This window comes from Cherax quadricarinatus, chromosome 80 (assembly GCF_038502225.1).
Source record: "Cherax quadricarinatus isolate ZL_2023a chromosome 80, ASM3850222v1, whole genome shotgun sequence".
Classification (NCBI taxonomy): Eukaryota; Metazoa; Arthropoda; class Malacostraca; order Decapoda; family Parastacidae; genus Cherax; species Cherax quadricarinatus.
Genome location: NC_091371.1, coordinates 289,968 through 305,787, shown reverse-complemented (window position 1 = coordinate 305,787; position 15,820 = coordinate 289,968). Strand labels below are relative to the sequence as shown.

The following is a 15,820-nucleotide window of genomic DNA, read 5'->3' as shown; positions in this document are numbered from 1 at the left end:
AGCAACGCCTCCGACCAGCAGCACCTCCGACCAGCAACACGTTCGACCAGCAACACCTCCGATTAGCAACACATTCGACCAACAACACCTCCGACCAGCAACACCTCCGATCAGCAACACATTCGACCAGCAACACCTCCACCCAGCAACACCTCCGATCAGCAACGCATTCGTCCAGCAACACCTCCGACCAGCAACACCTCCGACCAGCAACACCTCCGATCAGCAACACATTCTACCAGCAACACCTCCGACCAGCAACGCCTCCGACCAGCAACACCTCCGAGCAACAACACGTCCGTCCAACAATACCTCCGACCAGCAACACCTCCGACCAGCAACACCTCCGACCAGCAACGCCTCCGACCAGCAACACCTCCGACCAACAACACGTTCGGCCAGCAACACGTCCGACCAGCAACACGTTCGACCAGCAACACCTCCAACCAGCAACATCTCCGACCAGCAACACGTTCGACCAGTAACACCTTCGACCAGCAACACCTCCGACCAGCAACACCACCGACCAGCAACACCTCCGACCAGCAACACCGACCAGCAACACCTCCGACCAGCAACACCTCCGATCAGCAACACATTCGACCAGCAACACCTCCGAACAGCAACACCTCCGACCAGTAACACCTCCGACGAGCAACACTTTCGACCAACAACACCTCCGACCAGCAACACCTCCGACCAGCATTGCCTCCTACCTGCAACACCTCCGACCAAGAACACGTCCGACAAACAATACCTTTGACCAGCAACACCTCCGACCAGCAACACCTCCGACCAGCAACACCTCCGACCAGCAACACCTCCGACCAGCAACGCCTCCGACCAGCAACACCTCCGACCAGCAACACGTACGACCAGCAACACCTTCGACCAGCAACACCTCCGATCAGCAACACGTTCGACTAGCAACACCTCCGTCCAGCAACACGTCCGACCAGCAACACCTCCGACCAGCAACATGTCCGATCAGCAGCACGTTCGACCAGGAACACCTCCGGCCAGCAACACCTCCGACCAGCAACACCTCCGATCAGCAACACATTCGACCAGCAACACCTCCGAACAGCAACACCTCCGACCAGTAACACCTCCGACGAGCAACACTTTCGACCAACAACACCTCCGACCAGCAACACCTCCGACCAGCATTGCCTCCTACCCGCAACACCTCCGACCAAGAACGCGTCCGACAAACAATACCTTCGACCAGCAACACCTCCGACCATCAACACCTCCGACCAGCAACACCTCCGACCAGCAACACCTCCGACCAGCAACGCCTCCGACCAGCAACACCTCCGACCAGCAACACGTACGACCAGCAACACCTTCGACCAGCAACACCTCCGATCAGCAACACGTTCGACTAGCAACACCTCCGTCCAGCAACACCTCCAACCAGCAACACTTCCGACCAGCAACACCTCCGATTAGCAACATCTCCGACCAGCAACACCTCCGACAAGCAACGCCTCCGACCAACAGCACCTCCGACCAGCAACACGTCCGACCAGCAACACCTCCGATCAGCAACACATTCGACCAACAACATCTCCGACCAGCAACACCTCCGATCAGCAACACATTCGACCAGCAACACCTCCACCCAGCAACACCTCCGATCAGCAACACATTCGTCCAGCAACACCTCCTACCAGCAACGCCTCCGACCAGCAACACCTCCGACCAACAACACGTCCGACCAACAATACCTCCGACCAGCAATACCTCCGATTAGCAACACATTCGACCAGCAACACCTCCGACCAGCAACACGTCCGACCAGCAACATCTCCGACCAGCAACACCTCCGACCAGCAACACATTCGACCAGCAACACCTCCGACCAGCAACACCTCCGACCAGCAACACCTCCGACCAGCAACACCTCCGATCAGCAACACATTCTACCAGCAACACCTCCGACCAGCAACGCCTCCGACCAGCAACATCTCCGACCAACAACACGTCCGTCCAACAATACCTCCGACCAGCAACACCTCCGACCAGCAACACCTCCGACCAGCAACGCCTCCGACCAGCAACACCTCCGACCAACAACACATTCGGCCAGCAACACGTCCTTCCAGCAACACGTTCGACCAGCAACACCTCCAACCAGCAACACCTCCGACCAGCAACACGTTCGACCAGTAACACCTTCGACCAGCAACACCTCCGACCAGCAACACCACCGACCAGCAACACGTCCGACCAGCAATACGTTCGACCAGCAACACGTCCGACCAGCAACTCGTTCGACCAGCAACATCTCCGACCAGCAACACCTCCGACCAGGAACACTTCCGGCCAGCAACACCACCGACCAGCAACACCTCCGACCAGCAACACCGACCAGCAACATCTCCGACCAGCAACACGTCCTACCAACAACACGCCCGACCAACAACAGAGTCAGTCTACAGCTTCCCCTGAAGCAGTGCAACAGGGACCCCCTGAAGCAGTGCAACAGGGACCCCCTGAAGCAGTGCAACAGGGACCCCCTTAAGCAGTGCAACAGGGACCCCCTGAAGCAGTGCAACAGGGACCCCTTGAAGCAGTGCAACAGGGACCCCCTGAAGCAGTGCAACAGGGACCCCCTGAAGCAGTGCAACAGGGACCCCCTGAAGCAGTGCAACAGGGACCCCCTGAAGCAGTGCAACAGGGACCCCCTGAAGCAGTGCAACAGGGACCCCCTGAAGCAGTGCAACAGGGACCCCCTGAAGCAGTGCAACAGGGACCCCCTTAAGCAGTGCAACAGGGACCCCCTGAAGCAGTGCAACAGGGACCCCCTGAAGCAGTGCAACAGGGACACCCTGAAGCAGTGCAACAGGGACCCCCTGAAGCAGTGCAACAGGGACCCCCTGAAGCAGTGCAACAGGGACCCCCTGAAGCAGTGCAACAGGGACCCCCTGAAGCAGTGCAACAGGAACCCCCTGAAGCAGTGCAACAGGGACCCCCTGAAGCAGTGCAACAGGGACCCCCTGAAGCAGTGCAACAGGGACCCCCTGAAGCAGTGCAACAGGGACCCCCTGAAGCAGTGCAACAGGGACCTCCTGAAGCAGTGCAACAGGGACCCCCTGAAGCAGTGCAACAGGGACCCCCTGAAGCAGTGCAACAGGGACCCCCTGAAGCAGTGCAACAGGGACCCCCTTAAGCAGTGCAACAGGGACCCCCTGAAGCAGTGCAACAGGGACCCCCTGAAGCAGTGCAACAGGGACCCCCTGAAGCAGTGCAACAGGGACCCCCTGAAGCAGTGCAACAGGGACCCCCTGAAGCAGTGCAACAGGGACCCCCTGAAGCAGTGCAACAGGGACCCCCTGAGCTAACACAACAAAAGCGTCTAGGACAGGTAAGATTCGTCAGGAAACTGGACAAATATTTCCTGACTCGATTTTTAGTTGCATGATGACCCGCCACTTGAGCTTTTGGTCATATAACTGAAGCCTTCCACTGGCTTATCAGCCCACCCCTTAAAAATTTAAGAGAATAATCAATCTATTGTAAGAGAAGACTCGGTTATCCACATTAGAAAATACTCTTGGTATTTCCACAGTCTTGTCCTGACATACACATATATTCACATAAACTGTATCGCCACAATAAACGTACATCGGGTTGTAATAAAATATAATATTGACATCCCAGTCGTCAGAACCAAAAAAACAAAAGAAGTTTTATATCGTTTGGTAAAAATCGGTAAATTGTGCACAGTAACAGAAAATATAATAATAATAATAATAATAATAATAATAATAATAATAATAATAATAATAATAATAATAATAATAATAATAATAATAATAATAATAATAATAATAATAGTAATAATAATAAAACATACATACTTACATACATACATACATACATACATACATACATACATACATACATACATACATACATACATACCACACTTTATAAAACTGTCACTTAAAATATAATACATGAAGAAATGATACGCAAAACGCAGTAAATATGTACCTACATATGTACGTACATATCAGCCGCTAATTCCCAGCGTCTCGTGGTCAAAGACAAAGCTTGAAGAAGGTCAAGATATTTTCAACACCATTGTTTCAACAGTTCTCAGCCCAGCAGAGGAATCAGGCTTCACATGTTCCATACTTCCAAAATAAACTGGCTATGACGTCTTGCCTGTGTGAAGCAGAGGAATCAGGCTTCACAAAATAAACTGGCTGTGACGTCTTGACTGTGTGAACCAGAGGAATCAGGCTTCACAAAATAAACTGGCTATGACGTCTTGACTGTGTGAACCAGAGGAATCAGGCTTCACAAAATAAACTGGCTGTGACGTCTTGACTGTGTGAACCAGAGGAATCAGGCTTCACAAAATAAGCTGGCTATGACGTCTTGCCTGTGTGAACAATATGTCCTGAGTGTTACTGTTATGAATACGGAACAAAACTGTTATATGTCGAACATGAGTCATTTACAGAACCCACTCAGTTTTCACATTAATTCGAGAGAGAACCATGGCGGTCCAATATTTGGCTGACCTATCCAGTCTGCAGGACTTCCAAAAATTTCCGTGTGCGTCTCAGAGGTCACTGACCCTGTGGTCACTGTCAGTAGTGTACTTACGTGAGCATAAGTGTGCGTCTCAGAGGTCACTGACCCTGTGGTCACTGTCAGTAGTGTATTTACGTGAGCATAAGTATGCGTCTCAGAGGTCACTGACCCTGTGGTCACTGTCAGTAGTGTACTTACGTGAGCATAAGTGTGCGTCTCAAAGGTCACTGACCCTGTGGTCACTGTCAGTAGCGTACTTACGTGAGCATAAGCACAGCTATGCTCACGTATAGTTTAAACACTGTAAGTATAGTGCTAGGAATTATTATCAGTATTCCAGTATAATGGCGTCTTTAGAAACTCAATTTTGTTCACTTGTGTAAAACAGAACCATTTGTGTTGCTTTCTGAATTTCAAAACTGAGACCAGAACATCGATCATCTCGCTCGTTTAACTCTGGCTCTAACAAAGGACGTTCAAAAATATCCTCTCTACTCTACACTCTTTTCTTACTCCTGTCTCTCTTTTCCCACCTTACTCTGTTCTCTCACTATCTCTAAGTGTAACACCGTTATCCATTCAGTTAAGATAAGATAAGATAAGATAAGATTTCGTTCGGATTTTTAACCCCGGAGGGTTAGCCACCCAGGATAACCCAAGAAAGTCAGTGCGTCATCGAGGACTGTCTAACTTATTTCCATTGGGGTCCTTAATCTTGTCCCCCAGGATGCGACCCACACCAGTCGACTAACACCCAGGTACCTATTTGCTGCTAGGTGAACAGGACAATAGGTGTAAGGAAACGTGTCGGAATTTCCACCCGCCGGGAATCGAACCCGGGCCCTCCGTGTGTGAAGCGGGAGCTTTAGCCACCAGACCACCGGGCCACCACCCAGACCACCGGGCCACCACCCAGACCACCGGGCCACCACCTCTACACTGTCACAGTCTGCTTGCCATTTGTACACAATCTAAGGTGTATTGTAAGAGGAGTTAAGTAGTGGAATCAGTGCTTGAGCTGCGAGATCGCTCCTGTCTCCTACTGCTCTATTTACACTGCACAAAAGTTTGAGAGAGACAATTATTATAATTGTTGTCTCTCATTCGGTCTCAAAATTTCTCTGAGAGGAATACGAGAACATATCTTTTTCTCTACTCGGCCAACAGTTAGATACTCCTTCGGTATATTTTCATTCATTATGCTTATACCAAGATCCAATAACAACACACACAAAGAGATAAATGTTGTCGCATGGAACAGGACCAAGCTCTAGCTCTCGGACTAAGGCTCATAATTAACGAATAAGCACATGTGTTGGCTTTGGAGACTTTACGATTGCTAATTCAGTTGAGAAGTGTGGAATTTTTAACGTATCTATCAGAACACCATTACTGTAACAGTAACAAAGGTAGGATCCCTTTGATTAGTCCTTAGAGACCTAATTAGATCCTCCTGAGTGAGTGGTGAAACGTCCTTGCTAACCTTACTAGGAATATTCTTACTCTCAGTCACTGTAAGTGAAGAGGGAAGAAATATATTAACAAACATCATATTCAAAGCAGTTATGAAGATAAAACGCTCGTGACAGAGGATAGTTTTGTACTCGTGACGTCACAGGCGCCACAACACCCAACAGATATAACCAAAGTTCACTTCTATTATCTTCACCGTCGTAAGTTTCCTAACAGGAATTATCTAAACTTGATGTTTCTCTTAGATTATATCACATCAAAAAATGAACATTTTACATCGAAATTCCCCCTGAAATTCCAGCAATAATATAGCCAGAATAATAACTGGTATTATCATAGGTTTTATTGAGAAGCGTTTCCACAAGCATCTCCATATTGGTATCCGTGTTTTCGAACACGGAAGATAAGTTATCTCTCAGTAACATTAGATAAGAATCATGATAGCATATTACTACCTGTACACCCGTATGGTTCAGGACAACCTTGCTGCCTGAATAAAACTGATTCATACACGAATGCATATTTTCCTCAAACATTTCGGTTTTTTTTTTTTTGTAACCATCTCAGTTGTTCAGTGACTTTAGGAGAGGCGAACTCTGTCCGTGAAATTAATATTTATATGAGGTTTCATTAACGTAAGGTTGATGTTCTTGTTGCTCTGGTAAGTCTGAAGAGTGAGTTAGCATGAGCCAGTTCAAGAAGACAGTCAGAAGGTACCTGATGAATGTAGCGACAGAAAGAGAGGAGAATTATTCATTTTTTTTAACGCACATGTAAATGTAAATAACTCTTTTTACCTTATTCCTAGTATATATCCTTTATAATATAGTAGTAAGGTATTAAAAGGACCCCAATGGAAATAAGTCACTGTGTCTAACTTTTTTAGGTTACCTGGTTATCTCAGGTTTTCTACACATATGTTGTTCTTTTCTTTCTTTCTTTCAACACACTGGCCGTATCCCACCGAGGCGGGGGTGGCCCAAAAGGAAAAACGAAAGATTCTCCTTTCAAATTTCTTTTTTCTGTCTCATGAACATGCAAGATTTCAGGTACGTCTTGCTACTTCTACTTACACTTAGGTCACACTACACATACATGTACAAGCATATATAGACATACCCCTCTGGGTTTTCTTCTATTTTCTTTCTAGTTCTTGTTCTTGTTTATTTCCTCTTATCTCCATGGGGAAGTGGAACAGAATTCTTCCTCCGTAAGCCATGAGTGTTGTAAGAGGCAACTAAAATGCCGGGAGCAAGGGGCTAGTAACCCCTTCTCCTGTATATATTACTAAATTTGAAAGGAGAAACATATGTTGTTATGTATGATAATCTATGTAACCGTATTTGTGTATACCTGAATAAACTTACTTACAACAATGGCGCCAGATGCACGATCCTCTTTGGTATGCCTCTCTAAAGGAATACTCTCTTCAGTGCTCATACTTTATATAAAAGAAGCATCTAATATTTCTCTATTCATCACCATTCTTTTGCCTCCCTCCAGAGGGCGATTTCAATATTTCAGATACTTCTTTACGATGTGATTTTGAAGGCCTGGTGGCCTGGTGGCTAAAGCTCCCGCTTCACACACGGAGAGCCCGGGTTCGATTCCCGGCGGGTGGAAACATTTCGACACGTTTCCTTACACCTGTTGTCCTGTTCACCTAGCAGCAAATAGGTACCTGGGTGTTAGTCGACTGGTGTGGGTCGCATCCTGGGGGACAAGATTAAGGACCCCAATGGAAATAAGTTAGACAGTCCTCGATGACGCACTGACTTTCTTGGGTTATCCTGGGTGGCTAACCCTCCGGGGTTAAAAATCCGAACGAAATCTTATCTTATCTTATCTTAACACTGAGGCTTCAGCACTCCAAGACTTACTCTTGTATCTAAGTTTACTCTTGTCTGAATAAACTGTCCTTTGCAGAATCTTATGAGTTGCCTCATAAGTATCCGCTATGGTAACCATTTCAAGCATTTCATTGCAGGAACTATCATAAACTCCCGAACGTTTGGAGGAAGACAGTCGTGGAATTCTTCACTCAGTATGAGCTGGAATAACTCAAAAGTTTGTACTGGAAATGGCCTTTCTTTAGCAAAGTCTGAATATGTTTGTCCTTGATTTCTCCTCGACGTACAAAATATACAATGAGAGTTAATAAGAATTAGCTTTTATTCGTCAAGAACGACTTCTTTAACTCTCATAATTAATATACAAATCACAGGGTAGTGATGCTGTGCATTACTGAGCTTTCCCGGTTAAAGCAGAGAGTAACAAGGCAGTCCAGGAGTCATCAGACAATTCTAAAAACACTTCATGTATCTGGGTTGTGTTGCAAGTAACATGGAATCAATAAGATACATTTATATGTTAAATTCTGTACGACTCTTGGTGGAGCTGTAACCCAACAATGAGCGTTAGCCATAGAACCTTGATAATGTACTGTATTAACTCATCGTACACTCCAGCGTTAACTTAACTAGCATCTCTGTCCTGTCATACTATTTCTTAAAGACCAGATGACAGTTCACGTAGCAAGACACTATACACCAGCTGGGATCTGTGGAGGATGTGCAGGCAAGGTTTAATCTTGACTTCCTCTATCCTGCATGTCCCTAGTATCATAATATATAACTTGGTAAACTTTCTAAGTTACTTCGGCTTGACCCAGGGACTCAGCTATAGAAGAGGGTAGAGGTGCTGTGGCTCCCTCTTCCAAGGATTCTGGTTAGCTCTGTTCTGCTGATAAAACTGTCAGCAGTTCTATATTTCTCAGGAAACAAAATGTCCTTGATTAATCCTCTTCAAGTCTATGCAGTGAATTTACTGTTTTACTGGTGTAAAATAATCCAAATTACCTTCAAACATGCCAACACTTCTACAACTGGAAGTTACTTAATTACGAGTTAGTGTTTTATGGATATGTTTTATGGAACACTCGGTTAAGACTTAGTATTTTACCTGAGAAAGAGACCTTAGACACACTTATTTTGCTTGCCAATATACACTTATAATTTGTAACATATGAAATAAGAAATCTGTTACAAGCAACTTCGTTATAAGCAAAAATCTTCTGGTTTCTCCTAGGATCGTGAACAGTTGAGTTACAGCTCTTCAGACCTGGACAGGTATACAAATATTACGATTTGCAACCCGAGTCATTGCAAGGGATCAAAGTATCAGATTCACATGACTAACCTGATTGCAAGTCGTAATATAATGCCAATACGAACTTCCACTAATAAACATAAATATTTCTTACCATAATCAAACATGCAATAAAATGTACAGAAAAGAAATAGTCCAATATCATCAAAATATTGAAAATTAATTAATTTACTAGACGGAACAAGGTGCTTTATACACTTAACAAATAAGTAATGACCATAATAATCACCATTTTTTAAGTACTTACAGGACACAGTTAAATATATTTACAATTCATTTTTTTTCATTTAACAAATGAGTGTTCGCACACTGTTCACTAACACGAACATATATAATAATATACAACAAGATCACAGTAAACAGGTGATATCACAATATGCAGAAAAACCACTGTGAAAAAATAGTGAAATTCCAAGCGCTTTTGTGACATCTCACATTTGATGATGTGAGAAGTCACAAAGGAGCTTGGAATTTCACTATTTTTTTCACAGTGGTTGTTATACATATATAATAATATACAAGTTACACATGATCGAAGTATTGACTATACATAAATAACCTAACCATTCTGAGATAGTAAGTTGACATACGTGAGCAAACTAGAATAGGAGAAACGACCATAAAGCGCCGTAGGTGGACATACAGTGATCCCAGTGCCACAACAAAATTCTAATTACAGTGCTAGGAAATGTATTTCCCATGTGACCCCACTGATAGCCTCTCTAGAAGCCGGGCATGGAACCTTAAGTCGGGGCGTCCCTTCAGACATTTCTAAGACATGACATGGGTGAAGATACAAAACAAAAACATTGTGCACCCTCACTCAAAAATACTACAGATAATAATCATGATACATTAGAGATGATGAATCAGTCGTGGTACAGGTAAGGAGGATATGTCCCCTCCAGGCTACTAGCCACTTAGTATGAGCATGGAAATAGCTGTATGTAAACCACAACTTGTGAGACCTTCCACATTGCTGGTTGGCATCTTGTCAAGTACTCTCATAAATGTGTAATCAGAAAATATGATATGATATTGACATATCAACTATGGAAAACATTAAATAAGAGAAGTGATATTATGAATAAACGGTAAATGGTGTGTTATAATACTAGACATCTCCATATTACATCAAGAAACATTTCGAAACTTTACCAGGGAAGCTGGGGATTGGGGCACTTATGCTGCCACAAAAGCGGAGTGCAGACATCTGTATTAAGGTACCTGGCCAGAAGTAAAGCCTAGAGAATTCCCAGGACAGCTTGGGATATCCTAAAAACTAGCAAGAACTCTTCGAATTCCTATAACGCAGCATCCCTCGAGGTAAGGAGGTTGTCATCACTTCTGACCATGAAGTCATCTCCATGGGCATTATATTATTAATGATAATTAGATGAGGAAACACTTGCAACAGATGGGTATTTTTTGTCAAAAAAATTCACGTGCTCAGTAAGAGTCTTTAATACATACTGAAGTGTCTTAAATTACGAAGACAACAGAAGCAGTGGAGAGGTAGATATGAGGTGATTACTTTCTTAGCACCGAAGAAATGCTTTTGAGATTGCCAGCCTCTCCGCCCTGATAGGTGTTCAGCTTCACAGCTTCCATCAGTGTGAAGTTGAGGCTTAATGATGAAAATTTTGACAAGAACGAGCTCCTGATACAGGTCCCTGACGCCCCCAAAAAAGTGCCGGAGTTTGAGAAAGAAGGGTATCATTTGTAACTTTATATCGGTGCAGCCCTATGGCAAGTAACATAGGTTACATATCTAAAACAATGTTAATTTCCCAACATCCTACATACTCAAATAAGACCTATTATGTGGAATCATAATACATAAAAGAATTCACATTTTAGAGATCACAACTACGAACCTATTTCAGAGTTTCTCGGTTTTTTTAACCTATTACATATAGCTTTTTTTTACAATGAGTATAGTATCGCACATGAGGCCAAACATTCAGTAGAAGAATGAAATTGCTGGAGATGATGCTTAAGGCTCACTGGTATGACCGTCGTTACGAGAAACAGCTTCCATTCCAGTAAGCTACCTAACGTTATTGAGCCATGTATAGCTGAGTGGACTAATGAGCCAGATGGAGAATTGCCGATGTGGGTTCGAATCCTGTAGCCTGCGATATTTCTTTGCATTCATGCATAGGAGGATAGTGAGGCTCAGGTTAAAGTATGTAGGAGAGAGAGAGAGAGAGAGAGAGAGAGAGAGAGAGAGAGAGAGAGAGAGAGAGAGAGAGAGAGAGAATTATTTCCCAGGAAAAGTAGCCCTTAGACAGGGATGCGTGGTGTCACCATGACTGTTCAATATATTTATAAATGGGGTTGCAAGTAAATGCTCGGGTGTTGGAAAGAAGTGTGGGATTAAAAGACAAAGAACGTAACACAAAGAGGGAGTTATCACAGTTGCGTGTTGCTGATAACACAGCGGTTTGGAGAGATTCTGAAGCGAAGTTGAAGAAGAGGGTGGACGAATTTGGGAGGGTGTGTAAAAGGAAATTAAAAGGGAATATATGAAAGAGCAAGGTGATTAAGATAAAAAAAATACGAAGGAGACAGAGTATAGAGAAAGTCAATGTGTTCATTTATTTGGAAGTGAACTTGTCAGCAGATGAGTCCATGAAAGGCGTGGAGAAAAATAAAACCGACAAGGGAAAAAGGGTGAGTGGTTCACTGAGGAGTCTGTGAAGACAAGGAACGTTATCCATGGAAGCAAAGAAGGAAATGTATAAGAGTACTGTGGTACCAACGCTCTTATATGGGTGTGAAGTATGGGTAATGAATGTTGTACCAAGGAGAAGGCTGGAGGCAGTGGAGATGTGTCTGACGGCAATGTGTGGTGTGAATATTATACAGAGAATCCGTAGCTTGGAGATTGGGTGGTATGGGGATACTAAAAGTATTTACAGACTGGAAGAGGAGATGTTGAGGTGATTTGGATATTTGGAGAATGACTTGCTGATGGCTGTGCCTACAAGATTCCTTACAAAGAAAATGCAATAAAGTTTATTATGATTAAACTGGGAAAAACATTGAACTAAGATTACAACAACATCAATATAGCATTAGAAAGGGACAAGAGTCTAATGGTTTTTTTATTCATGTGAGAGATTTTAACTATCCAAATGATTTTTAAAAGGCCAAGAAAGTGGTATCAAGCAGGTCTATGGTTGAGGAAATATAATTGAACCAGGCTTCATGAAAAATAGTTTCATTGAAATATAAATATTAGTTTAGGATTATACAAACTAGGTTCATTTATAATAAAATTTGGGAAAAATTTAAACTGTGCTTGGCAGGTCCTTAACCATCTGACCCACATCATCATAAAGGGTTGGGTGAAGTGCTGGAAGCTGACAGCAGGGTCTTAGCTCAACCTTCTATTATTTATTACAGTTCCTTATTAATGTGAGAAATCAAAAAAACACTTGGATATTCACTATTTTTTCACAGTGGTTGTTTTACATACACACACACACACACACACACACACACCGGCCAGTGAAGAGGCGGGGCCAGGAGCTGTGAATCGACCCCTGCAACTACAACTAGGTGAGTACACACACACACACACACACACACATATATATATATATATATATATATATATATATATATATATATATATATATATATATATATATATATATATATATATATATATATATATATATATATATATATATATATATATATATATATATATAAATACACTGGCCCCTTCATGGTACTTTACCTGTGAATTGTTTTAAATAACAAACAACTTTTTGTTTCCCGTACTATTATTGTTTACCTTCTTAGACATGGCTGACACCTGGCCCCAGGCAACGTTATGACGGCTGGAAGCGGGTTAAGTTTTAGCTTCATGTTTTTAAACCTTATAATGTCAACTTGCGGATAATAGTGAAGCATTCCGCTAGGGAATATTATCCAAACTTGTAATGAACCGTTTCTTTCAGTTTTCACTTCTGGGAATCTGACAAGCTTGACATTATTTTGTCAACAGCAACATTATATGTAGTGTGCTTCAGAGGTGTTTAAAGTTTGAGTGATGATGAGCGTGTTCACTGTTCACGGGTTATCTTTATACTCCCCATTGTTCATACCGAGCACTGTGATGTTTAGTCATTCCTTGGTGTAAGTTGATAACGCCGCCCGGTGTGAGTCCAGTGCATCAACACACACCTCGTCTAGGAACCGCCACAGTAACATTGTATGTTACAACTGCTTCTCATATAAGATAAGCATGGACTATGTAGTCGATCATTTTATGATGTCTTCGTTAACTCTTCTTACTGTAGTCAAAACAATATTTATATGGTAGTGTTTGCTGTGTCAATTCATCGCTCTGAACCTCACAAAACAGCGTCTTCAGTCGTACTTTTTAAGACTTATTTAATATCATAGTTATTGTGATCTGTAATACTGCCGTTGTTCGTTACATTTCTTCGTCTAACTGACGAGTTGGATCGACTGCTGTTGCAGGTTCAATTACAGTAACAATATATATATATATATATATATATATATATATATATATATATATATATATATATATATATATATATATATATATATATATATATATATATATATATATATATACGTATATATATACATATATATATATATATAATATAGGGAGGTACCACCTCTAGAACTGTTATAGGGACCCTCATCCTCAGAGAAAAAAATAAACTTGCTTCAGGGAAAACTCAAGGTTCTCCCTGAAGCTGTTTGAGAATTTTCTCCTACCTCCCCCTATATTTTATATATATATTTTATTTAAAGACAAAATACATTGACAAAACATTCACAAAAATACGATAGAAAGTATATTTTTTTTTTTTCAACAAGTCGGCCGTCTCCCACCGAGGCAGGGTGACCCAAAAAAGAAAGACAATCCCCAAAAAGAAAATACTTTCATCATCATTCAACACTTTCACCACACTCACACATAATCACTGTTTTTGCAGAGGTGCTCAGAATACAACAGTTTAGAAGCATATCCGTATAAAGATACACAACATATCCCTCCACACTGCCAATATCCCAAACCCCTCCTTTAAAGTGCAGGCATTGTACTTCCCATTTCCAGGACTCAAGACCGACTATATGAAAATAATCGGTTTCCCTGAATCCCTTCACTAAATATTACCCTGCTCACACTCCAACAGATCGTCAGGTCCCAAGTACCATTCGTCTCCTTTCACTCCTATCTAACACGCTCACGCACGCTTGCTGGAAGTCTAAGCCCCTCGCCCACAAAACCTCCTTTACCCCCTCTCTCCAACCCTTTCGAGGACGACCCCTACCCCGTCTTCCTTCCCCTATAGATTTATATGCTTTCCATGTCATTCTACTTTGATCCATTCTCTCTAAATGACCAAACCACCTCAACAACCCCTCATCTGCCCTCTGACTAATACTTTTATTAACTCCACACCTTTTCCTAATTTCCACACTCCGAATTTTCTGCATAATATTTACACCACACATTGCCCTTAGACAGGACATCTCCACTGCCTCCAACTGTCTCCTCGCTGCTGCATTTACCTCCCAAGCTTCACATCCATATAAGAGTGTTGGTACTACTATACTTTCATACATTCCCTTCTTTGCCTCCATAGATAACGTTTTTTGACTCCACATATACCTCAACGCACCACTCACCTTTTTTCCCTCATCAGTTCTATGATTCACCTCATCCTTCATAAATTCATCCGCCGACACATCAACTCCCAAATATCTGAAAACATTCACTTCTTCCATACTTTTCCTCCCCAATTTGATATCCAATTTTTCTTTATCTAAATCATTTGATACCCTCATCACCTTACTCTTTTCTATGTTCACTTTCAACTTTCTACCTTTACACACATTCTCAAACTCATCCACTAACCTTTGCAATTTTTCTTTAGAATCTCCCATAAGCATAGTATCATCAGCAAAAAGTAACTATGTCAATTCCCATTTTGAATTTGATTCCCCATAATTTAATCCCACCCCTCTCCCAAACACCCTAGCATTTACTTCCTTTACAACCCCATCTATAAATATATTAAACAGCCATGGTGACATTACACATCCCTGTCTAAGACCTACTTTTACCGGGAGGTAGTCTTCCTCTCTTCTACACACTCTAACCTGAGCCTCACTATCCTCATAAAAACTCTTTACAGCATTTAGTAACTTACCACCTACTCCATATACTTGCAACATCTGCCACATTGCTCCTCTATCCACTCTATCATGTGCCTTTTCTAAATCCATAAATGCAATAAAAACTTCCCTACCTTTATCTAAATACTGTTCACATATATGCTTCAATATATATATATATATATATATATATATATATATATATATATATATATATATATATATATATATATATATATATATATATATATATATATATATATCGTGCCGAATAGGCAGAACTTGCGATCTTGGCTTAAATAGCAACGCTAATCTTGCCATATAGGACAAGTGAAAATTTGTGAATGCAATAATTTCGCCAAAATCATTCTGAATCTAACGAGAAAAATACATTTCACTGTGTATGTTTAGTATTAAATTATTGTAAACAAATCTAAAATATATTTAG

At 42.3% G+C, this 15,820-nt stretch overlaps 1 protein-coding gene across 1 annotated transcript in view; it reads right to left on the bottom strand.

Moving 5' to 3' along the window:
* LOC128702287 (galactosylgalactosylxylosylprotein 3-beta-glucuronosyltransferase P) overlaps positions 1-13,284 on the bottom strand; it is a 264,425-nt gene extending 251,141 nt beyond the window's left edge. The window contains exon 1 of the mRNA XM_070102066.1: positions 13,004-13,284. Coding sequence (XP_069958167.1) covers positions 13,004-13,122 — 119 coding nt within the window. The 5' untranslated portion in view covers positions 13,123-13,284. The remainder of the gene's footprint in view (positions 1-13,003) is intronic.
* Positions 13,285-15,820: the final 2,536 nt, after the last annotated feature.